This window comes from Macaca thibetana, chromosome 6, assembly GCF_024542745.1.
Source record: "Macaca thibetana thibetana isolate TM-01 chromosome 6, ASM2454274v1, whole genome shotgun sequence".
Classification (NCBI taxonomy): domain Eukaryota; kingdom Metazoa; phylum Chordata; class Mammalia; order Primates; family Cercopithecidae; genus Macaca; species Macaca thibetana.
Genome location: NC_065583.1, coordinates 27,910,558 through 27,935,888, shown reverse-complemented (window position 1 = coordinate 27,935,888; position 25,331 = coordinate 27,910,558). Strand labels below are relative to the sequence as shown.

Below are 25,331 nucleotides of genomic sequence, written 5' to 3'. Positions count from 1 at the left end.
AGAGTACAGCAAGTATGTTGCTGGAGGACATTGGAGAGTGAACCAGGGGCCAGACCACACAAGGCCTCAAGGCTCATCAAAGAGTTTGAATTTATTCCAAGTGTTAAAAGAAAAGCTTTGGTGGGTTTTAAGCAGAAAAGCAACATGGTGCAATTAATATGTTTCAAAAGATCACTCTGGCTACCTTGTACAGGTAGCCTTGTACAGGTGGGCAGTGGGGGCATAGAGGGCGGGATGGAGGCAAGAAGTCCAGTTCAGTCTCAAGTGACATCAACAAGATGGCAGAGCCAGGCACAGTGGCACACGCCTGTACTCCTAGCTACTTCGAAGGCTGAGGCAGGAGGATTGCTTGAGCACACGAGTTCTGGGCTGTAGTGTGTTATGCCGATCAGGTGTCCACACTAAGTTTGGAATCAATATAGTGACGTCCCAGGAGCAGGGGACCACAAGGTTGCCTAAGGAGGGGTGAACTGGCCCAGACTAGAGTTGGAGCAGGTCAAAACTCCAATGCTGATCAGTTATGGGATCGTGCCTGTACATAGCAACTGCACTCCAGCCTGGGCAACATAGTGAGACACTGTCTCTAAAAAATAATACATAAAACAAGATGGCAGAATAGGAAATAACCTGCTCATATCCCCCTAACAACAATAAGAATTCTGCAACCATCCACAGGAAAAAAAAGTCTCTCTGCAGAAGCGTTGAGTTTCAGGTAGGAGGTTATAAAACCCTGGTAGAGCCCAATACCTAAGAAGGCTGTTTTAAGAGTGTAGAATAGCACCCAGGTAGCAAACTTAATCATGCTCTTAGGTTCAAACCTGTAAACAACTTTGTTCATGAAAGGGCTTGGCTTCAGCCCTATTTGGCTTTGAGCCTGCAACCAACACCATCTGCCAATCGGTCCAGGAGAAATCATGCACCTTTGTGCCTCTGTAGAAAGTTTTGATTGCCTGCCGACACTAGTCTTGCCAGTGGATCTGAAAGTTATCTGGCAGTTTGACTCCAGCCCCCTACAGCTGTAGGCCCAGCTTATTACAGCTTGCACAAGGGAGGCTCACTCATACCTCACAGACCGGAAATTGCCTGTCCATAGGAACCTCTGTGATAGCCAACAAGGCTCCACCCCACAGCAGATCCAGAGGGGGCCCAGTCTCAGCTTTCACCCCTCTTGCTACAGTTGGGAAACTCCCCCACCCATGCAGGAAATTGGTTGGGAAGTACACACATCTGGGCTACTAGGGTGAGCTCACCAGCATCTATGCCACTGTGGATCCTGCGGGGGCCCAGTCTTGGCTTTAGTTCCACTTAAACTGCAGTAAGAGAACTGCCCTGCCCATGCAGGAAACTGCTGTGAGCACACATGTCTGGAACACTGTGGGCAGGCTTGCCAACCTCTGTTCCACAGCTCCTCTTACTATAGTCAGGAAATTGTACCACTTATTCAGGGATCTGTCAGAAAACACAAAGCCATATGGACCAATGAGACAGGCTTCTGAACTCAGGTTCCTACCCATCTTTCCCACACAGCTCTGGTAGCCCCTTTGACTCTTCTCTAGGTCCGACTAAGCTGGAGTACCATCCCAACCTCTAAGTCCTCACAAGACTTACAGAGAACCCTAGATTAGGGTACCCTCTAGTGTTGAAATGGCTGCAGCAGTCACAGACTCTGACAACAGATTAGATTGCATAGATTTCTGGACAGGCCAACTGAAGGATGAGCACAAACAAGGCCAGACTGCAAAGATTAGAATAAATATCTAACTCTTCATTGTACGAGATTGACATACATCCACAAGCATTAAGAACAATCTTGGAAGTATGACCTCACCTAATGGACAAAACATGACACCAATGAGGGACCCTAAAGAGATGAAAATATGTGATCTGTTGGACAAGTAATTCAAAATAGCTGTGTGATTTAGAACTTAAAATATAATAATTAAAAAATTTTTAAAAATTTAAAAAAGAGACAAAATAGCTATGTTAAGGAAGCTCAGTGAATTTTAAGAAAACACAGAGAAACAATTCAACAATTTAACAGAGAGACTGAAATAATAAAAAAAATTCTGGAACTGAATAATACAAATGAATGAAAAAAATTTTAATGGAATAGAAAGCATAAACAGCACAAGTTAATCAAGCAGAAGAAGGAATCAATGAGCTTGAAAACAGGCTCCTTGAAAACACAGCCAAAGGAGAAAAAAAAGAAGAATGAAAAAGAACAAAGAAAGCTTACAGAATCTATGGAATAGCATCAAAAGAGCAAATATTTTGGTCATTGAAGTTCAACAGGGAGAAGAAAAACACAAAAGGGTAGATGGCTTATGTAAAGAAATAACAGAGACCTATCCAAACCTAAAGAAAAATATAATTATCCAGGTAGAGGAAGGTCAAAAGTCACCAATAGGATTCAACCCAAATAAGACTATCTCAGACATGTTATAATCAAACTTTCAGAGGTCAAGGACAAAGAGAATTCTAAAAGCAGCAAGAGAAAAGAAGCAAATAACATGGAAGAGAATTCCAACACACCTGGCAACAGACTTCTCAGCAAAAACTTTGCAGACCAGGAGGAAGTACTCTTGGTGACACATTAGGAGTACTGAATGAAAAGATGAAAACTTGCTAACCAATAAGCCTGTACCCAGAAAAGCTATTTGTCAGAATTGAAGGAGACATAAAGACTTTCCTGGACAAATGAAAGACCCAGAAATTCATCACTATCAGACAGTCTTACTAGAAATGTTAAAGAGAGTTTTTCAGATGGGAAGTAAAAGACACTGTGTAACAATAAAACATATAAAGTTATAAAACTCACTGGTAAAAGCAAATATACAGACATTCAAAATATTCTGATATTATAATCATGGTGTGTAAACCACTTACATTATTAGTACAAAAACTAAAAGACAAAACTATGAAAAATAACAATAACTACAATAATATGTTAAGAGATAGAGCTATTGAATGTTTATTGTAAGCCTCATGGTAGCCACAAAGCAAAGATTTCTAATAGTTAAACAGAAAATAAAAGCATACTACTAGAGAAAATCTCTTAATCACAAAGAAAAACAGTAAGAAAACACAGAATAAAGAATCTGTTTTTTGAAAACTAGAAAACATGTAACAAAATGGCAGTAGTAAGCCCTGCCTGAATTACCTGAAACGTAATTGCTTAAATCATCCAATTAAAAGACATAGAATGGCTGAATGAATAAAAATAAATAAGACCCAATTATATGCCACTCACAAGACAGTCACTTCACTGTCAGACTAAGAGAATACATAGTCTGAAAGAAAAAGGAGGGAACAAGATATTCCACATAAATTAAAACAAAAAAATGGGGCAGGAGTAGTCACATTTATATCAGAAAAAAATACATTTTCAGGAAAAAAATTGTAACAAAAAAGACAAAGAAAGCGATTATATAATGGTAAAGGAATCAAACACAGCAAGAGAATGTAATAATTATAAATATATATTCAACTAGCATCAGAGCACTTAAATATGTAAAGCAAATATTAATAGATGTAAACAGAACTATACTCTGCAATAAAATAATAGGAGAAACTTCAACACTTTCCACAATAGATCATTCAGACAGAAGATAATCAAAGAAACACCAGACTAGATGTTTCTAGATGCACTCTAGACCAAATGGACCTAACATACATTTACAGAACTTTCCATTCAAGAGTTGTAGGATATACATTCTTTGCAACAGAACATAGATCAGTCTACAGCATATATCACATACAAAACAAGTATATCACATACATATATCACAATACAAAACAAGTATTAACAAATTTTTAAAAATCAATGTTATATTAAGTATCTTTTATAACCACAGTGCAATAAAACTAGCAATCAATAACAAGAGGAACTTTGGAAACCATACAGAATTACAGAAATTAAACAACATGCTCCTGAACAACCAATCAATCAATGAGAAAATGTTTTAAAATTTTTTAAATTTCGTGAGACAAATGAAAATGAAAACATGACATATGAAAACCTATGAGATACAGCAAGAGGAAAGTTTATTGAAATAAACACCTATGTCAAAAAAATAGAAAGATATTAACAACCTAGCACTGAACTTCAAAGACTAAAAAAGCAGAACAAACTAAATCTCAAATTTACAGAAGGAAATAAATCATAAAGACCAGAACATAAATGAATAAAATAGAGGCTAAAAACAACACAAAAGCTCAAAAAGAGTTGCTTTTTGGAAACACAAAGCTGACAAACCTTTAGCAAGACTAAGAAAAAAGAAATGACTCAAATAAATAAAATTATAAATGGAAAAGGAGACATTAAAATTGATACCACAGAAATATAAAGGATCATAAGAGACTATTATGATAACTATACACAACAAATTGTAAAACCTAGAAAAAAATAAGTTCTTAGACATGTGCAACCTATCAAAATTAAATTATGAAGATATAGAAAATCTGAAAAGACCAATGACAAGCAATGAGATTGAATCAGTAATAAAAAGTCTCCCATCATTAAAAACCAAGGACTGATGGCTTCACTGCAAAATTCTACCAAATATTTAAAGAAGAACTAATTTAATTCTTCTCAAACTATTCCAAAAAAATTGAAAGGAAGGAAATTGTTCCAAACTCATTCTTTGAAGCCAGAATTACCCTAATCCCAAAACCAGACACAACAAAGAAGAAAACTACAGGCTAATATCCCTGATAAACATAGATGCAATAATCCTCCACAAAATAGTAGCAAACCAAATTCAACAGCACATTAAAAAGATCATGCACCATGATCAAGTAGGATTCAGCCCAGGGATGCAAGAATGGTTCATTATATTCAAATCAATAAACATGATACATCCCATTAATAGAATCAAGAATGCAAATTATATGATCATTTCAATATATACAGAAAAAAGCATTTAATAAAATTCAGCACCCATTTATGATAAAAACCCTCAACAAATTAAGTATAGAAAGAAAATACCTCAACACAATAAAGGCCATATATGACAAACTCACAGCTAACATCATATTGAATAGGGAAAAGTTGAAAGCTTTTCTCCTAAGATATGGAACTAGATGAGGATGCCCACTGTCCCCACTTATATTCAACATTGTACTGGAAGTCCTAGCCTGAGAAATCAGGCAAGAGAAAGAAGTGAAGAGCATTCAAATTGAAAAAAAAGAAGTTAAATTTTCCCTGTTTGCAGATGACATGATATTCTATATAGAAAAACCTAGAAACTCTGCCAAAAAGCTAATAGAAATTCAACAAAGTTGCAGGGCATAAAATCAAACTACAAAATTAATAGCATTTTTATAGTCTAACAGAAAACTACATGAAAAAGAAATCAAGAAAGCAATTCCATTTACAATTGCTGCATAAAACACATCTAAGAGTAAATTTAACCTAGGAGATAAAATATCTCTATGGTAAAAACTATAAAACATTGATGAAAGAAATTTAAGAGGACACAAGCAAATGGAAAGATATCCATTATTCATAATTGAAAGAATTAATATTGTTAAAATATCCATACTACCCAAAGAATCTACAGATTCATGCAATCTCTATCATAATATCAATAACATTCTTCACAGAAATAGAAAAATAATCCTAAAATTTGTATGAAACAACAAAAGACCCTGAAGAGCCAAAGCAATCTTGAACAAAAAGAACAAAGCTAGAAGCATCACACTACCTGACTTCAAAATAGACTACAAAGCTATAGTAACCAAAACAGCATGGTACTGGCATTAAAACAGACACAACACACAGACTAATAGACCAAAATAGACAACCCAGAAATTAATCTACACATTTACAGCCAACTGATTTTCAACAAAGGTGTCAAAAATATGCTCTGGGAAAAGGATAATCTCTTCAATAAATGGTGCTGGGAAAATTGGATATCTACATGCAGAATTAAACTAGATCTCTATCTCTCACCATATACCAAAATCACCTCAAAATGAATTAAAGACACAAATATAAGATTCAAAACTATGAAAGTGCTAGATAAAAACATAGGTAAAACGTTTCATGGTAGTGGTCTGGGCAAAGATTTTTTTAAATAGAACCTCAAAATCCCAGACAACAAAAGCAAAAATAGACAAATGGATTGCATCTAACTAAAAAGCATAGCATAGCATAGTAAAAGAAGCAATCAACAGGGTGAAGAAACAAGCTACAGAATAGGGTAAAAATATTTGCAAACTATGTGTCTCACAAGAGGTTAATATTAAAAATATATAAGGACCCAACAAAAATGCAAATAAGTCAATTAAAAATGGACAAAAAACCTACATAGACTTTTCTCAAAAAATAAGTATACAGATGACCAACAGGTATATTAAAAAGTGTTCCACATCACTAACCATCAGGGAAATACAAATCAAAACCATAGTGAGATATCACCTCACCCTTGTTAGAAAGGCTACTATGAAGAAGACAAAAAATAACAAATGCTAGCAAGGGTGTGAGGAAGGGGAACCCTTATATGCTGTTAGTGGGAACATAAATAGTGCAGCCATTATGGACAGCATTATGGAAGTTCTTCAAAAACTTAAAAATAAAACTACCATATGATCCAACAATCTCACCATTGAGTAAATATACAAAGGAAATTAAATGAGTACATCAAAGAGATATCTGGCACTCTCTTGTTTATTGCAGCACTATTCACAGTAACCGAAATATGGAATCAACGTATGTGCCCATCGACAGATGAATCGATTTTTTAGAAAGTGGTATGTACTCAACGAAATAGTGTTCAGCCATAAAAAAGAATGAAATCCTGTCATTTGCAACAACATTAATGGAGCTAGAATACATTATGTTAAGTGAAATAAGCCAAACACATAAAGACAAGTGCCACATGATCTCACTTATATGTGGAATGTAAAAAAAAAAGATCTCATAGCAGTACAGAGTAAAACAGTGGTTCCAGAGACTGGGGAAGTGAGAGGGAGGGGTGATGGGAGGAGATTTTGTTTGTTTGTTTTGTTTTGTTTGAGACGGAGTCTTGCTCTGTCGCCCAGGCTGGAGTGCAGTGGCCGGATCTCAGCTCACTGCAAGCTCCGCCTCCCGGGTTCACGCCATTCTCCTGCCTCAGCCTCCCGAGTAGCTGAGACTACAGGCGCCCGCCACCTCGCCCAGCTAGTTTTTTGTATTTCTTTTTTTTTAGTAGAGACGGGGTTTCACCGTGTTAGCCAGGATGGTCTCGATCTCCTGACCTCGTGATCCGCCCGTCTCGGCCTCCCAAAGTGCTGGGATTACAGGCTTGAGCCACCACGCCCGGCCGGGAGGAGATTTGTGAACAGGTGCAAAGGCACAGTTAGATAGAAGGAATAAGTTCTTGTGTTCTATTGCACAGTAGGGTGACTACATTTAACAATAATGTATATTTCAAAATAGCTCAAAGATAATATTTTGAATGTACTCACCACAAAGAAATGATAAATGTTTGAGGTGATCTACATGCTAATTACTCTGAATTGATCATTATATAATGTATACATATAGCAAAACATCATCCTGCACCCCATAAATATGTACAATTTTTGTGTGTCAGTTGAAAACAAAATAAAATTTAAAAAATAAAAGTACAGTTTAGAGGCCATTGTGTTCATCCAGATTTAGGAAAGCTGCTGCAGCTTCAAATGACCTCAACACTTGTGTCTGCCACCTACTAAGATGAAAAGAGCACTGGGATAGTTCTATGTGAAGATCGGTGTGATTTTTCAGACCTGTTGTGCACTGGTTCTGGGGCATTGGGGAAGTGATTTTGCCTCTTTGTATCTATCTTGCTTGACTGCTTAATGGAACTCGTATATCCTGGGCTACCTACCTATGATTTTAAATCACACAATCTTATAAATGGAAAAGCGTAAGAGGAAGCAACTGGTCCCTATCCCTGTGTGAACCTTGACCCCTTCTCTTTCCTCCTTAGAGTTGCATCCCCAGCACTTGCAGTGCTGGGGAACCAAGAGTCACCACCAAGTATATCTCTGTAAATGGTTCGCTACTTGAACACCTTCAGAAATGGAGAAATGCTCTCAGTCTCAGGATAGCCATCTCAATGTTGTACACCCTATCCATCAAAAATACCTTCCTCATATTTAAGTAGTAGTTGTTGTCCTGAAACTTCTATGAAGTTCTCCTAAATCAGGTCACATAGTACAAGCCTCATGCCAACTCTTCAGTGAACATGTCTCTTCAAGTCTCTTCGTCTGGTTAAATGTTCCCTGTTCCTGCAACTCTTCCTCATGCGACACAGCTTTGCTCCACTCTCCTGGTCTCATTCATTTCAACAAGTTTTCCTGTCTCTTATTTTCCCCTCCGTGTGAAACACCTAGGAGCATTCTTTTCCACATAGCAAGCAATGACATATATTTGTTGGATTTCTTGGAGTGAACACTGTCTGCCTAAGGTGAAAAGGGATCTCCAAGAAATCAAGGTAGAGTGAAGTGTCAAGGGACGTGGGAATAACATATATAAAGTCAACACAGATAAGCAGTGTGGAACAACAGAGCAAGCCAACAGGCCTGCGTACTGCTCTCCTGAGGCACAGTCGACTCTTGGCTTTCTTTGTAAAACTCATGGGTTGCATTGGTGATTTCTCTGATTGTTAAATATAGGGTTTCAATCAAACACTGTCACCTATTGAAGACTCTGAGCTTGAGGCTGTGAGAGCACTTGTCAGAAAGGGCTTAAAGGTACAGGAGCTCCAGAATAACACTTCCTCGATAAATTGAACAAGATGGAAACAGAAATGAAATGCAAATAACTTTATCACTATAGGATTCATTATGATTTGATGCCCTAACTGCTTACCACATAAAATCACCACAAGTCACATGCAAATCAACTTATAATATCTTGGGAAGCCCTGGACTTGGAAGTATCCTATCAGATCAGAGAGAGAATAGTGGAACTCTTGGCTGGTGATGTTTCTCTTCATTGTTTGGGGGATAAGAGAGGAGAATAGCACTCTGAGAAGTTCAAAGATACATTTCTCACCTCATAATTGATTGTCATATTTGCCTTTTTTTAATCTTTTTATTTCAGCCAAATTATCTTCCTTGGGTGAGTGGGGGAAAGAATTGTGTCTGCACCCCATGGTGACATTCCCCATAATGGCTGGAGTATGATTGTTCTGATTCTATTTCCAATGTATTCTTCCTTCCTTTCCTTCTAGTCCACTATTTGGTGGCCTTTGCCAGCCAGGAGAGCAATAATAAGGCAGTCTGAAAACCATGTCTGAGTCAATCAAATGTTTGCATCATGTGTATAAATGCATTTGCATTCATATGTGTATGCACAAACCATTTGGTGTGTATGCAATTGCTTATGCATATGTGTGATTTTTGTGGGCAAGTGTTGGCATATCTGTGTCTTTGTCATCATGTGTCTTGCTGTTATATATGTGTAAAAGTGAGTGAATACGTGCATGTGGGCTTTATCACCCTGAAGGACAGCAACCCCACAGGTCCATGTCCATAATAAGGAACAAAATATGGAGTCTCTCTAACATTTGAATTCTCATCTTGCTGACAGATGAAAAGGGTGCAATAGGGCCTGACAGCTCTGCCACCAAGCCCCAGACTAGTGCTCAGTCCCTCGCCTCAGAGCCTTCCACAGTTGATGTCCATGCTGCTGATGCCTCTTCCCTTTGGCCTACAGGTCCCTGTCTGGTCGCATCGTTGGCGGAGTCTGGTGGTTCTTCACCTTGATCATCATCTCCTCATACACAGCCAACCTGGCCGCCTTCCTGACCGTGGAGAGGATGGTGTCTCCCATTGAGAGTGCAGAGGACCTAGCGAAGCAAACAGAAATTGCCTACGGGACGCTGGAAGCAGGATCTACTAAGGAGTTCTTCAGGGTAGGGACATCCTTTGTCCCAAGGCATTTTCTCAAAAGGGAACCACAACTGTCATTAAAATGTCCTTCTCATTATATAGCCTGAGATAACAGGCAGCCAGAGCAAGTGCTTAACTGACTGTAAGTCAGGGAAACTGAGGACATTTCTAAGCTTTCTACCACCCCCCTGAGAAATCTACATTTCTACATTTGTAGAAGCTTCAAAGCTCCTGTATTGATTTAGATCCCTTGCCTGTATCAGTCTGTGCTAATTCTCTGAGGGCTGCAAAAAACATCAAATACAATTTCCTCTCTGTTCTCACAGAAACCTTATAGTCTAGTTAGTAATCAATTAGGAACAGCTTATGGACAACAGCTGGACCTGATGATCTTTGTGTCCCCTTCTATCTCGTAGAAGGAGCTCAGTGAATGTTTGTTGACTTGATGAATCAGAGGATAGTATATGGGAAAAAAAAACTGGAAAAAGTGATCTATTAAATAGTTCCAGGAGAGAGAGAAAATGTGAAGTGGGAGTGGAGGTGGTGAGATGTGTTTTGGCAGGAGACAGTGAGCGGAGGCAAAGGAGCAGAGAGCTTAGGAGTACAACCTTCAAGGTCAGCAGATGGAGGCCCGGAACCTGGCTCCATCCCTTACTTGTTCTGTGCACTTAGCCTCTGTGACACCGTTTCCATTCATGCATATAATGAGGAGAATAATGTCTATATTAGAGCCTAACAAGACTAAAAGAGATAGGGAATCTAAAGTAAGAGGCAAAACAAGGAACAATCAATGGAGGTTCCCTATACCATTAGGACTTTAGGAAATGCAAACATCTGGGAGTCATTCTGAAGAATCGGTAGAGACTGAAGCCATACAGGGTAGACGTGTAAACATTTCTAGATATCACAAAACCAGGCCAGACCTGAGGAGGCTAAGTACATCCTAGATGAAAGGAACAACTTGAACAGATGCCCAGAAGCAGGAAAACCTGTGGTTTCCCTGGACTTTAGGGATGTTTGTCCCAGGAGCTGAAGAAACAGTACATGGAACTACCATATATGGATCAAATAAGAATAATAAGAAACGTTTGCTACCGTCTACATATGAACCAAGTCCTGTGCTAAGCACACCCTACACGAATTATCTCATTTAATCCTCTCATTAAAGATGAGTTAGAGATTGTCTCTATTTTATAGATTAGAGTTAGGATATGTCCCCATTTTATAGATCAGAAAATTAAAAGTAATCTCCTAAGATCACACAGCTAATAGTAGCAGAAGGAGCAGAGAGAGCAGGCTGCCATATTGCCTCAACAAAAGAGAAGGGATCCTGTACAGCCACACCTAGTTATCTCACTACAACTTCATGGAGCAAACTCCAGGCCCGAATAAACCACTGTGGGAGGTGCTGCAGGTTCTTGACCATGGGCTTTGTATTCTGTATGATAGTCAGGAAAGGGAACAAAACCTTAACCATCACTGATCCTAACCCCAAGGCTAAAATCATCAATTTTCAATGTATCAGAGCAAGAAGGTGCCTTAGAGGTCACCTAGTCAGAGCCTGTCGTTTTAGAGAGAGGCATTACTTGCTTAAGCTCACCCAGCCAGTAAATAAAAAAGCCACTTACAATCTCATTACACTTTCCTGACATTTTTAGCCTGCAACAAAAGTGTGAAGAAGGTGCCTGTTTCTACTTGTCCATAAAGCCTGTCCTATGTCCCAACCCCTGCTGATGCAGTTAGGGAACCATCTAATTCACTTAACAATGCTCTCAGCCTTATAGTATAGACAACATGCACCAGTCCTCAAAGTACTTTTGCATCTATGGTTTCATTTATGTTTCACCTGCGACCTCAGGCAGAAGAGGTACTTGTGGCAGCCACTTTGTGGATAAGAAATTAAAACTTGGGAAATTCTTTTGATGCAGGTGTCAGGGGTGGGTACCAAATCTGAGTTTTCTTGTTCCAACCGAAGTATTCTTGTCACTGAACCACATGGTCTTAATGTGGTGGTGTCATTAAACTGACAAACATTTTTAAAAAGATCACTCAGGATGACAGCTGGGCTTGTGGACACATCTAGTCTAACTGTACCATTTTATAGTTGGGAAAATTGAGGCCCAGAGAAGAAAACGGTCATGCTTACCTAGTGAGAGGCACGGCTGGGATTTAAAATTTCAAACGTCTTTGTTAATCACTATGTCAATTGACATATTACTGCCTCTTGTCCACAGCACAAAGTTAAGAACCTGGAACCAGGGCAGTGCATATTCTACAAGTCCTGTGCCAGGCCTACTACATTGGTGGCAAATTGGTTGTAGCCCATGTACTTACTTTGACAGGTCAGTAGTGGTTGCCTAGAGTTTCTGAGGTTACATCTGGGCTTGATATGAACGGATTCTTTGATTGATATCGATGTCTCTCATGTATAGAGGAAGGGAAACTGGTACCAAGCAAGCCAAGTATGAAGCATTCCTACCCTAAAGTAAAACCTGAAAAAAAAGCATAATTATTAGTAGTTATTGCACTACTTATAGAATGCCTTCTTGTGGCAGGCACTGGGTTATGCATTTTACCTGTGTTCTCATATAATCTCCATGGCAACACTGTGAAGTGCACAGTATTATTACCATTTTCAGAAGAGGAACACTGAGGCTCAGAAAGGCTATGCTACTTGCCCAATGTCTTTCATCTAATAAGATATAAAACCTAAAATGAGGGAGGCGGCTGGTTGCAGTGGAAAGGCACAATGTGTGCAATCAGGAGACCAAGGACTCCTGGCTCTGCCACTAACAAACTGCATGACATTGGACAGTTTATTGCCACATCATGGGCCTCAGTTTCCTTACTTGTAAAAGGAGAGTGCTGCCAAGATATGTCCCATGCATAATAAGCCTTTCTATCTCTGTAACTCTGACCTTGGATAATTATCCCACCAAGAGTTTGGTGGGTGGGGAGATAAGGTCACCTACCACCCCCACAAGGCAGAAGGAGGGAATACTGAGACAAGAATTCTTCTATTCCAGTCTCTGAAAAAGCTGGCTTCTTGTCCCCGTGGCAGCCCAGAGCTTCTTGGCAGCTCCAGCCCAGAGATGCTTAATCCTCCACTGACAGTTTAATTAAGATGTATGAAGGGCCATGGGAGCTGCAGATGATAGGAGAGATCCAAGAACAAATGCCCTGAGTACACTTCCAATCTTCCCTGCCATTCATGCTACCTTCACATTCCTGGAGATTAGATTTTCCTGATAGTTCATCCCGAGTGTCTATGTGCACAGCCTTAACATTTGGGGCACTGGGGTGAGGCTGAGAGGACATATTAATTTTCTGCATACTGTTGCCCAGAAGGCTCCTCAGCCCTGCCTGTCAACAGCCCAGTTCCCTGCTGTGTCCATCCTGTCAGGTCAAATTGCATCTTGCAATTGCCCTGCTGTGTGTTTTGTTGATTTGTGCCTAGAAGATTATCTGCAAATCTGGTCACAGCTGAATTTATACATTTTCCTGCTTCCTGTGAGAGAATACTAAATACATTGGCAGACCTTATGATTAGTTCTGGGTAATCCCTCCCCTAACCTTGGAATCCTCCCTCTCTTTTCTCCCTTCTTTCTTCTTCTTTCTCACATTGACATTGTTGCTTGAATGATGTATCTTCAGGTAAAGAATAGGATACTTCAAGCTAGCCAGGGACTTAAAGATTACAATGCCCAAACTCCCCCTATGGAATGGATGGGGAAACTAAGGCCCAAAGAGAAGGGATTCTCTGTAAACAAAACCATGAGTGAGAAGTAGAACTAAGACTGATATCCAGGGCTCCTCACAGCCAGTCCAGTGTCCTTTCCAAATTGTAAACCAGACTGTAAAACGAGTAATATAGTTTATCTAATTATAGGCTATTAAAACTGAAGTTTTAATAGTAACTATTTCCATGACTTTTCCCTGGAGACCTGTGATTTTCCTGGGCCCCAAATATCTTTATTGATCAGCTGGCTCAAATGACAATTGTAGATCAGTATCTTAACAACACTTGCCGTGCACTAATATCAAGGAAATAAACCTGATACTTGTATACAGAAAAAAGTGATACGCTGCATGTATAATGATAATTTTATATTAAATAAATATGAAATCTATGTATTAACCACTGAATTATATAGAATATGTGACTCTAGCAACAGCTGTTTTTAAAAAGTAGTCCCTTACATGTATTTAACACTTGTCCATTTAGGAAACATTTGTAATAGCCAGACTTTAGTATCCCTAAAATACATCTACCCTTTGGGAAAAGGTCACCATTTAGAAATAGTATGCTAAATGAGAAGTCTGATCGTGGTCCTGGATCATGGGCCCTGACTAGGGGCCTACCATGTGCAAGGTACTCAATTAGACTCTGTGAAGGACCCACAGGAAGGAAGACATTCTCTCAAGTAGCTTCCACATGCTTGAGACTACATACAAGAAGAGACGACTTGCAATCCTAGCAGTCTAGCCTGGCCATCCAGTGAGTGCCCCATGCAGTGTGTCCCATAGGAGTATCAATCCTCACAATACTGTTTCTCAAAGTGAGGGTCATACAGGCCACACAGATCAGAATCACCTGGTGGGGACAATTCCTGAAAAAGATGTATCTAGGTTCCACTTCAGACTTGCTGACTCAGAATCTCTAGATTTAGAGCTAGGGAATCTGCATTTTAACGATCAATGTACATGATAATGGTGCCTACTGGAGTCTAAAAACCATTGCCTTTGGGACTGAGGTGGACTCCAAATATATAGGATTTATTCTGTTCTATGAAACAAGGATTTGATTAGACAGAACCAGCATCTCAAGTGGAATAAATAGTCCAAGCAAAGTCCCAAAGGGGAGAAGGCCCAAGGTGAGTTTAGGGGGAAATAAGGAAGGCAGTTGGGCCATATTTGGAAGATTTTAAAATGTAAGCAGATGACAATATTTGGTCCCAAGTTATCAGCTTTATTAGACAACAATATGTTTGATTGGTGCAAAAGTAATTGAGGTTTTTTACCACTAAAAGTAATGGCAAAAAACCTCAATTACTTTTGCATCAACCTAATACATTCTGAGGACAGGTCTTGCAATATAGGATGACTAGAACTTGGCTACCCATGATCCAGAAATTCTGCAGTGTTTTCTTCCAATAATGAAATCAGATTCCACTGATATTCAGCTTTCTATTTCTTCTGGTTAGTATAAATATGGCCTTATTGAACAATAGATACGTCCTTTAATGTATTTAAAAGTCAGGCAGGGCCCCAGTTTCTTAATTCTCCCCTTGTTTAGGAGGAATATAATTACTCAGAAGTAATTAAAAGATTCTGAGCTATTCTGTTCATTCTGAATTTGCAAGATATTTGTACTTTGGAACCTACTGGTACTAATTAGAGCCTCTTATTTTGCAATCACTCATAATTTGTTTCTTCCTGAGCTAATCTCGCTCATGAATGTGTGATCAAGCTACACTCAGCTCTTCATTAATGCGTGCGCCGACCCCAATTCCAAGCTCACTTAATTCCAGCTTTGTTTCTTTCCCTGCCAGAGGTCTAAAATTGCCGTGTTTGAGAAGATGTGGACATACATGAAGTCAGCAGAGCCATCAGTTTTTGTGCGGACCACAGAGGAAGGGATGATTCGAGTGAGGAAATCCAAAGGCAAATATGCCTACCTCCTGGAGTCCACCATGAATGAGTACATTGAGCAGCGGAAACCCTGTGACACCATGAAGGTGGGAGGTAACTTGGATTCCAAAGGCTATGGCATTGCGACACCCAAGGGGTCTGCCCTGAGGTAAGTAGCCAAGATTTGCTTCCTTGGTACTCCCTCTCCCCTCCCTATCTCAGGAATGAAGCTTCTGTGTCTGCTACAAGGCTCCAATGCCACAATGCAAGCTGTCGAGAGGGCTCTTCTTCAACACCTATGGGCCTGAAAGATTCCAGCCACCCAAGATCTTCAGCCCTGAGGTTGGAAATTGACCTGGGGGCCTCAGCTTGCTGTGACTGTCACTGCCCATGTGTTCTTCCCCTACACCTCACCTTCCTCCTCCAAGTGTGTGAAACATCAATGAACCTTGTGCTTTTGTCGTGTGATCTGTAACACCCCAACCTTTACCAGACACCCCTGCATCCAACAACGCCATGAACAGAGTTCTCCAGCAACCTGAATTCTTTGACAGAAGGTGGTTTATAATGTTTGTCTCAAAAGAAACATAAACACATTGTCCAAATGAAAAATCAAATCTTTCGAGTCCTGAGACTCTGGCTGTGGAAATCGAAATAGTATCTAATGAATAGCACCAAATTAATTGTAGCACCTATTCTTACCTAGAGACTGATTTATTTAGCAAGATGTAGACAGTTTGATAAAGAAGCACATTCAACTTTACTTTCACGTAAAGAAATCCTGATATGCATTTTCAACAGTTGAAGAAGAGTCCTGTAGACATGGAGTCAGAATACCTAGATTTAATTCTGACTGTCTTACAAAAGGTAAAACATAGCATCTCCAAGCCCTCAGTTTCCTTATCTGTAGAGGGAGAATAATTGTTCCAGCCCTTCCTAGGTCTGAGGTGGTTTGAGTTCAAGTGGTATAATTTATGCTGAAGGTCACTGAAAACAGTACACTGTGAAGTCACCTATGAGACATTATGTCAATTACAGAAGAATTCAATCATTTGGGGGAAGTGTTGCATTTCAGGAAGGGTAAGAAGGATTAATAAAGTTTGAAAAATGATGGAGAGGGATTCCTAACCCATCTGGATATGATACCCTGGTCCACCTCTGCCTCCACTTTATTCATTTATCTTAATAATACTAAGCCCCCACATTGTTCTGGGGACTGGGCTAGTAGCTGGAGCTACAATTTTGAACAAAAAGACATAGTGCCTGTCCCCATGCAACTACATTCTTGCAGGAGAGACGGACATTAAAGAAATGATTAATGTTTAATGACAATTCTGATAGATACTAGGACAGTCTATGAATGGGGACCTAGAGGACATCTACTTCCTGCAATGTAGCAGAACGAAATTCTCACTATGAAACAACCAGATATGCTGGATAAGATATAACAAATAGCCTTTTAAATGCAAGTTAAGAAATCCCAAGGACCAAAAAGAAAAAAACAAATCAAAACCAGAACTAAAAGCATAAGCTTATTATTCTGGGACCACCCTAAGCAGAGCAAAGGTATAAATCACGTGACAATCTACATGCGCAACAATTGACAGTACAACTAAAGACATAAAAGTAATCGAAAACATTTTAAGAGAAAAATACACTATCATCAAAGACCAGATATATTCAAAAAAGTCTAAATTAGAACCTATAGAAATAAAAAATTCATTCATTTATATAAAATCTCAGTGGAGGGGTTGAACAGCAAATTAGATAAAGTTAAAGAAAGAATTATCCACTCGGGGGTGGGGGGAAATCAAAGAAAATTCCCCGGAATAACACACAGAAAGATGAAAAGAAAATGTAACAAAGAGTTTAAGAGACATGAAAAAGAAAAAAAAATTGAATCTGCTGTGAGTTCCAGACAGAGACAAAAGAGAATGAAGTGGAGGCAATGTTTTAAAGAAATTTTCTGGAATTTATGGAAAGCGTAAATCCTCGGATTTGAAAATCAGTCTTAAGCATAATAAATAGATAAAAATCAGCAGCTGATTCAATTGAAAGTGCAGAACCATAAAGACAAAGAGATATCAAAGACATCCAGATTTAATAAGGTTCAATTTGGTCTGCAGGATGAGTGGGGCATGGCTGGGAAGACAGGTCCAAGGATGTTTTTTTCAAGCTGAAGTTTGACAGATTAATAGGAGTCAACTAAGTGAAGGGAGGAGAAGGGAAGAAAAGAGTAGCTGAGGCAGAAGAAACAGCACGTGCAAAGATTCTAAGGCAAGAAATCATTGCACAGTCGATTAACCAAAAGCCACTAAGTGTTCTTAGAACACAGGTAGTAATACAGAGGAGAAATGTTTAAGCTGAGATTGGAGGATGAAGTGGGGAAGAATTTTATAAAGAACTTTTGTCCTTATTCGAAGAGCAATGAAAATACTTTGAAGACCTTTAAGTAATTATCTGAAAATTGAGGGAATAAAGATACCTGGAGAAGTGTAGACATAATTGAATATGAACTAATGAAGATAAATGGTCTGGTATTTATCAGTCATGTGTTATTGCCTGGTAGAATCTAAAACACTCTTTACAAGTTTGAGCAAAGTTCAAAGGGGATTCAGATGATACTGTTTGGCAAGGAAGAGGCTTTTATCTCAGAAAGTTATTGATCATCAACCTAGAAAGACTCAAAGTAGAGAATGAGTTTTTATAGTTCCAGGAACATCAGTGATACCGCAATATTACAATGCACTGAAGGTTTCATGAGTCAAGGACATCCACATAAATACATGGATGTGAAGTTAAGAAAACAAAGCACAGACACATAACATAATTTGTCCAATCAATAGAGCACCTCTGCCATCCCATCCCACACACGGTTTCCTGGAACAAGGTAAGGTAACAACAACTCGGGAAATACTATATATTTCCTGCTACTGGAAATACTGGAGTGACATGAACCTAAAACTCAGGCCATATGGCACTCAAATGGCTTTCCACTATAATAAAAATCATCACTGAGTCAGTGCATATTAAGTGCCACTCACTGTGGTACTTGCATTACCTCTTATAACCCTTGCAACATGCCTATAAAGTACCATTATTTCCATTTTACAGATGAGGAAACAGAGTAAGAGTTATGTTGCCTAATCAGGTTGACACAGCTAATAAGGCAGAAGCCAGATTTAAAGCCCTGGCAGTCTGACTTCAGAGCCTACGGCTATAACTCACTCTAATGTTGCACTGGGCTTTATGAATGACAGCACCATTTAAGGCAGGGGACTGGACTTGGGCCAGGTTCTTTGCACCTACTCACATGGACCAAATAACCACCAACTTGGGAATTAAAACCAGATCTTTGAAGTCCAGAGCAGCCACTCACCACTCTGAAGGCAAAAAGTGATAATGGACACTGGCTTTAACACACCCAGCACCATTCCTTTGAGGAGTAACCCTGCTTTTATGGATTTGCTTGCTGAAAGACAGTTTCTGGAACAAATGATGAAAATAATTCTGCTTCATAATAAAGAAAAAACTAATTCTTTTGCATAAATCTCTGTAAAACATGTAACAAGCCATTTATTGATTTCAAAAAAAGACAGCAAGAGAAAAGAAGAGAGAAATAAAAAAACAACATGTTTCAAATGCAGATCACTGATGACTGAACTGCAAGTCAAGAACACCCAACTGATGGTCATATGCTCCTGTCTTCCCACAGTGCTCCTTTCTCTCCAATGCAAACTTGATGGTAGTCATGGGGCCATCATAATTCCAGATTCAAAAACAGAGTAACACTCATCCTAAGAGGACCTCAAGTGTCTGACCTGGGAAAGTTCCTCTACCCTTAATGGGATTCTGCTTCTCATCTGTGCATTAAAAGGGAACACTGCTAGCAACCAATAATGTAGAGGTTCCACAAAACACACCATTGAAGAATGGTTGCAGAAAATATGAGTAACCGTGCCTCCCCACAGCCCACCCCCCACACGCATACTCCAGCCAGGTTTCCATTATAACTCTTTTCCACACCCCATATGATGCCATTTGACCCAAGATATGGTCAAACTCCAAAGAGTTATAGCAGACCAAATACCACAAACACATGTGCCTGCTCCAGCAATCCTAGATCCACTGACTTGATCCCAGGAAACCATTCTGCATGACAGAGGTGGGCAGTAAGGAGAAGAGTAAAGACATTTGTGCTTCCTTTGGACCCATTGAAGAGGGGCTGATGTATGCTTAAAGATAACCTGGCAGAAGAAATCCAATTTCGTTCAAATGATTTTGAATCATAAAAAAATACTTTTTTAAAAGACTGTTTAACTACTCACAAGGCTGCAAACTCTTTGGAAGTGTTTACACTACAAAAAGGTGCTTGAGTTTGTTCCAGGTATTATTATAAACTTCTCTTCAGCCCAATCAAAGGTAGGGTTTTTGCAGCTTTCACAGGAAGATGTCCTCCAGGCTTACTGCCTGTACTTGTATCAAGAGAGGACCTTCCTGGCCATTCTCCTCCACTACTTTCTCTCCATAAAGCCAGACTTCGCTGTGCCTGTGGCGTGTTCACCCTCTTACAGCCTGCCTAGAACAAGCTCCAGATTTCTCCAAGACGGATTACCCAGTTATGCTTCAGAAGATCAGAGAACTGACACCTAAGGCCCAAATGTTCCTCCAAAACTTGCCAAGTCTACTTGGCAGAAGCCAGGCCATGGTCCCCACAGAGTGTTAAAAAGCTATGTTAGTGACAGAATGGTTTTTGGTTGTTGTTGTTTGTTTCTTCTGCTCTGGAAACAAATAACTCTGATGAAGTGAGGTGGTTCAATGCTTGATTTTCCATTTGGACAGGTGGCGTTTCTTTGAAACAGATGCTGTTTGTTGGCTGTCACTGCATGTTTGGGGGTGGGAGGGGGGCTGTTATGTTTCACGAGCCCTCGGGTTGTGGATAAAGACCTATGCAGCCAATGCCAGTCACTAGGGAAAGGCAACTGGTAAATCTACTAATTATGATCTATTGGCCCTTTTGGTGCCAACTTAATGTATCTTGCTAGCCTAAACTGAAATGTCTTTTCTTTATTATGATGAACACTTCCTTCTATGTGTTCAAACTTCCTAAGTAAGGGGGCATAGCCCATGTTTTATAAGCCCAAGAAAGAATCCATACCAGATTGGCCTCAGTTGAAATGTCACCTAATGATTCTCTTTCACAAACTATCTACCAGGAGCTTAACAGATTTGCTAAGAGTTAGACCCTAATCAGGACATTGGTCAAAGTCTGGTCTTTAACTGTGACCGTGGTTCATGGAGTCTTCTTTGGTCTCTGTGATCATGACATGTTTGTCTTCCGTCATGTGTCTTGTTTATGCCAGATGTATGGGCCAAGGGGGCAGGAGTGCAGTACAACTTCACCCTGCAGCTTACTGGGTAATGGACACCCAGGAAGGTCTGAGACCCACTCCCTGTGCTTTCCATTTAGCGTCACGGATTGGTTTCCAAATACTTTCTCACACAAAGCACTGTGCATAATGCTGCAGGGAATGGTGGTGAGAGACGCAATCCGCAATCCCAGTACTTAAATAATGCATCATCAAGTACGGCTCATGAGCAGCATTATGTAGATACCTATTAGCCTACCAATGCCATAAGAGAGTCAGAAACACTCAAAAAAAAGGAGTGTCCAGAGCTCAAAAAAAACACTCAAAAAGAATTGCAGATTCTTCCACCACTAGAAGAATTGTGGAAGAATGGTGGAAGAATTGTGATAGATGGGAAGTGGGGAGAGGATTCTTCATATTAGGGGCTGAAGGAGAAAATACAGCAAATGTAGAAATGGAAAAAAAAAAAACACACACACACACACGGGGCTTGTTTGCAGGAAAGACAAGGGGTCCACTTTAACCAGAGAATTCATTAATAGGTAGGAGTGATTGGCTGTGGTCATATTGTGAAGAATCTCAAATGTATCTGCATGTTTTACTATGTCCATAGGAGCCACTGAAGGTCATTGACAGGGAGGAACATGATCAGACAGGCTCCTGGAGATTACCCTGGCAGTGGTTTGCAATGTGCATCAGAGAGAGGAGGATCACAGGCAAGGAAGTCATTTAGAAAGCTGTTGTGGTCATCTTGGTAGGAGGTAATGAATGTGGTCATGAGTTACAATGGGATGCAGACACGTGGGAGAAGTGGTGGACTCTTTGTTCATCACTAGTCATATCCTTCACTTTAAAGCTGGGAAGTTTGGAAAAGAAGTCTGTTATGTAAGCTTTCTGGGACTTTTGTGCTCCTGCCTAAGGCTTGACTGGGTACAAACTGATTTTGGCAAGGACAGAAAACGGGAAGATATGGGATTTACCTCCCAAACAGAATTGCTGCTGCCACCTCAGTTTTACCTCTGAAATGCCTACCTGGTTAAGAAAGGCATCCCTGGAAGGGACACAAGCTTTCCAGCACACCAGCAAGAATGATGAAGGACATTGACCACCTTTAGTTCCTCCCTGCTGCATTGACTATAACTGGCCTTTATCAATTTTTTAGTATGACATGAGCCCAGAATTGTTCATCACCATTGTAGCCTCACTGGCATTCCCATTGAGTATATTTTTTATCTCTTCATGTAACCCTGTGCTGGAAAATAATCTAGCAAGAGTTGCTTGTGCATATTGGCATCTGGCTAAAGAAAAGAGGGTGGTTAAGGCTGTGAGTCAGGAAGAGGTATCACCAAGGTTTTGTAGGGAAGGCTCTCACTTTCAGGCACTGAGGGTTTCCTCCTAGTTGCTCATCCCCGACACTGGCATGATAAAACATGCTTGTATCTTCCATGAGGTCCAGTAGGCCTTCCCTGAGAACCTTTTTTTTTTTTTTTTTTTTTTTTTGGCCTAATGCTAACCTGAGTGTTACAGAAAGCCATAGAGAGTTCTCTTCTTTTAGAGAATCACATTGACCCAGAAAATAATTAGGAAACAAATAAGCAAGTGCCTTTTTGTGTGGCATTGAGTCGATTGCTCTAAAGAGTCCTTCCCAACTTCAGTGTGTATCAAAATGACTCAGGGGAGCTGGTTTAAAATGCCCCTTCCTAGACTCCAATCCTTGAGACTTCTGATTTTGCAGATCCAGGAATATGCAATTTGAACAAATCCCCTAGGTGCCTCTGTTCTAAGTAAACAGCAGTCCACTCTGGGAACGAGGGCTAGAAGAGGTCAGGGAGGCGACGCGCGTGGAGTCTGAGGAGGCAGAACATGAGAAGGAGGCTCTGAAGGAGCAGGGGGATGGATATGATGGGGGGTGACCAGGAATCCTCCTGGAATGGTTCACAACCACAATTCCTGGAGTCAGATCACCTCCAATCAAGAGTTTGACCTCACTGGGTAAGTCACTAGAACTTCATAAGCCTCTGTCTTCTTATCTGAAAAACTGGAATAATAATTTTGTGCAGTTGCTTTGACGATCTGATGAAATAGCATGAAGTGCCTGTTACAGAAGATACTTACTAGTGTTCATTTTCTACCACTCTCCTCCTCCCATTAGACCTACTAAAAAGACACTTTTGAGCCAAAGAACTTGTTTTTTTCTTTTTTGTAAAACCAACTGTGTTCATCAGAAATGCACATGAGCCCCACCCTCATCCCCCTCACATACACTGGCTGCATTAGAAATAAAATGTCTCTGAGAACAATTTGTGGTCCTCCCCCACAGAGAACATGCTAAAAAATAAAACCCTAATATTTCTTTTTCTCCCTCCCTCCCACCCTCACAAGTAACAGCCTGTCTTCCCGTAGTATAATACTGGTGCAGAGCTTGCTGTTGATAAATACAGTATGTCCCAGGGAAATGACAGTCCCTTTCAATTGGTCCTTACCTCCTGATGGGTAGCCAGGGATGCTTGTTGTCATGGTAACCCCATGAACTCTGTGACCCAGGTCGGGCCTGATCAGAGACAAAGCCCTCTGAGTGGAGAGGCTGGATTTACTTGCGTCCTCAGAAGAGCTGGAGAGAAAGGAAGAAAGAGAGGAAATTGGGGGATAAAAGGGGAGATAGAAAAAAAATGGGAGGGAGGTTGGGAGTGAGGGAGGTTGGAAGGGAGAGACAAAGGAAGGAGGGAGGCAGAGAGAAAGAGAGAGAGAGAGAGTGTGTGTGTGTGTGTGTGTGTATGTGTGTGTGTTTCAATAGAGACTGGAGGTTTGCAAAGGAGAGCTGCATCAATTCAGAAGCCTTCTCAGGTCAAGATGCATTACACCACACGTGTAATGCACGTGGGATGCATTACGGAGAGTACGGAGAAAGCTTCCTGAGACTGGTGCAGTAGTCTGGTGCAAAAGTCCAGACAAAGGAGTGGCAAGCGCTTTATTTAGCATTTTAGGGATGGTGATAAGACTTGTTGTTAACATTATTGAGCACTGACTCATCTCAGGCACTCCTAAGAAGTGATGTGCATTATCTTATTTAATCCTAACAACACCATGGAGGTAATATTGTTTTCATCTTCATCACATAATTCAACCTGATTCCAGACCTCTTCTCACTCATTAAGCAAGAATGCCCTCTCAAAGATGTAAGGAGGTAAATTATGAGGAAGGGATGATTATTTAGATAATAAAGATTATTTAATCCCCACCCCCCATCACACACACACACACAAGCACGCACACACACACACACAAATAGCATTGATCCTATTCAACTAATATACAAATAAGAAAACAGATTTCATAAGGGAAATGGCTTGCTTTCTGCTCTATTTGAATTCCCTAGGGAATCCTTGCTTGACTCTGCACCATTTGTATTTGTTGGGGACAAGGAACCTCTGCAGGGTCAGAGTCATACCACATGTGGATGTCTTACCGTATACCTACATAAAAATGCAAAACTGTACATCTGATGCATATTAAGGTTCCCCTGCTTGCCCATGACACATTGAAGCAAAAACATTCCTAAAGATTTTTATGCTCCTGAAAATTCTATATATTTTTTGTTTCTTTCAGCAATGAAAAACAGGTCATTTTAAACCAACTGTGCCATAAGTTTAGAGGGTGGGGTAGGGGAGCCTTACATCCATTTTATGCCAATGATGTGCTGGGCAATGCATTCAGTGTCCTGTGATGGCCGTACATTAATCCTTCCTTCACCTTTTGATTTAGATATTATCATTTCCCTTTCACAGTTTAGAAAACTAAGATTCAGAGGGTAATGCTTTACCCAGGTTCTCAAAGTGATTTGTGGAACAGAGCTTAGGTACAAACCCTGATTCTGAAACCCTCATTCTTTCCACAACCCACTTCTGTGCTAATCGAGACACACATCACTGCCTTAAAAGGTGGCATCCTCAAAATGTCCAGGGAAAACATCAGGGGACATGAGATGTCAGGTAGCCTCCACAAACTAAGCACTCTGTCTTGAAGCACTAGGCTAGGTTGCAGATCCACGCTGCTAATTTATTTTGGAGGATCCTGGTGAAATCACAAAGACAAATGGGCACTAACTCTTGTTAGAGCTATTTATTTATTTATTTATTTATTTATTTATTTATTTATTTATTTTTGAGATGGGGTTTCACTCTTTTTGCCCAGGCTAGAGTACAATAGTGCGATCTTGGCTCACTGCAACCTCTGCCTCTCGGAGGTTCAAGTGATTCTCCTGCCTCAGTCTCCTGAGTAGCTGGGACTACAGGCGTGCACCACCACACCAGGCTAATTTTGCATTTTTAGTAAAGGCGGGGTTTCACCATGTTAGCCAGGCTGGTCTCAAACTCCTGACCTCATGATCCACCTGCCTCAGCCTCCCAAAGTGCTGGGATTACAGGCATGAGCCACCATGGCTGGCCTAGAGCTCCATTTTATAGTGCC

General features: G+C 40.2%; 2 protein-coding genes across 4 annotated transcripts in view; both read left to right on the top strand.

Moving 5' to 3' along the window:
- Window positions 1–25,331, top strand: part of LOC126956755 (ubiquitin-conjugating enzyme E2 L3-like) — a 1,010,865-nt gene that overhangs the window by 118,262 nt on the left and 867,272 nt on the right. The gene's annotated exons all lie outside the window — the stretch shown is intronic.
- Window positions 1–25,331, top strand: part of GRIA1 (glutamate ionotropic receptor AMPA type subunit 1) — a 323,641-nt gene that overhangs the window by 264,466 nt on the left and 33,844 nt on the right. For all 3 annotated transcript variants that reach the window (XM_050793915.1, XM_050793914.1, XM_050793916.1), the window contains 2 exons: window positions 9,689–9,887; window positions 15,417–15,664. In XM_050793915.1, the coding sequence (XP_050649872.1) occupies window positions 9,689–9,887; window positions 15,417–15,664 (447 nt within the window). The remainder of the gene's footprint in view (window positions 1–9,688; window positions 9,888–15,416; window positions 15,665–25,331) is intronic.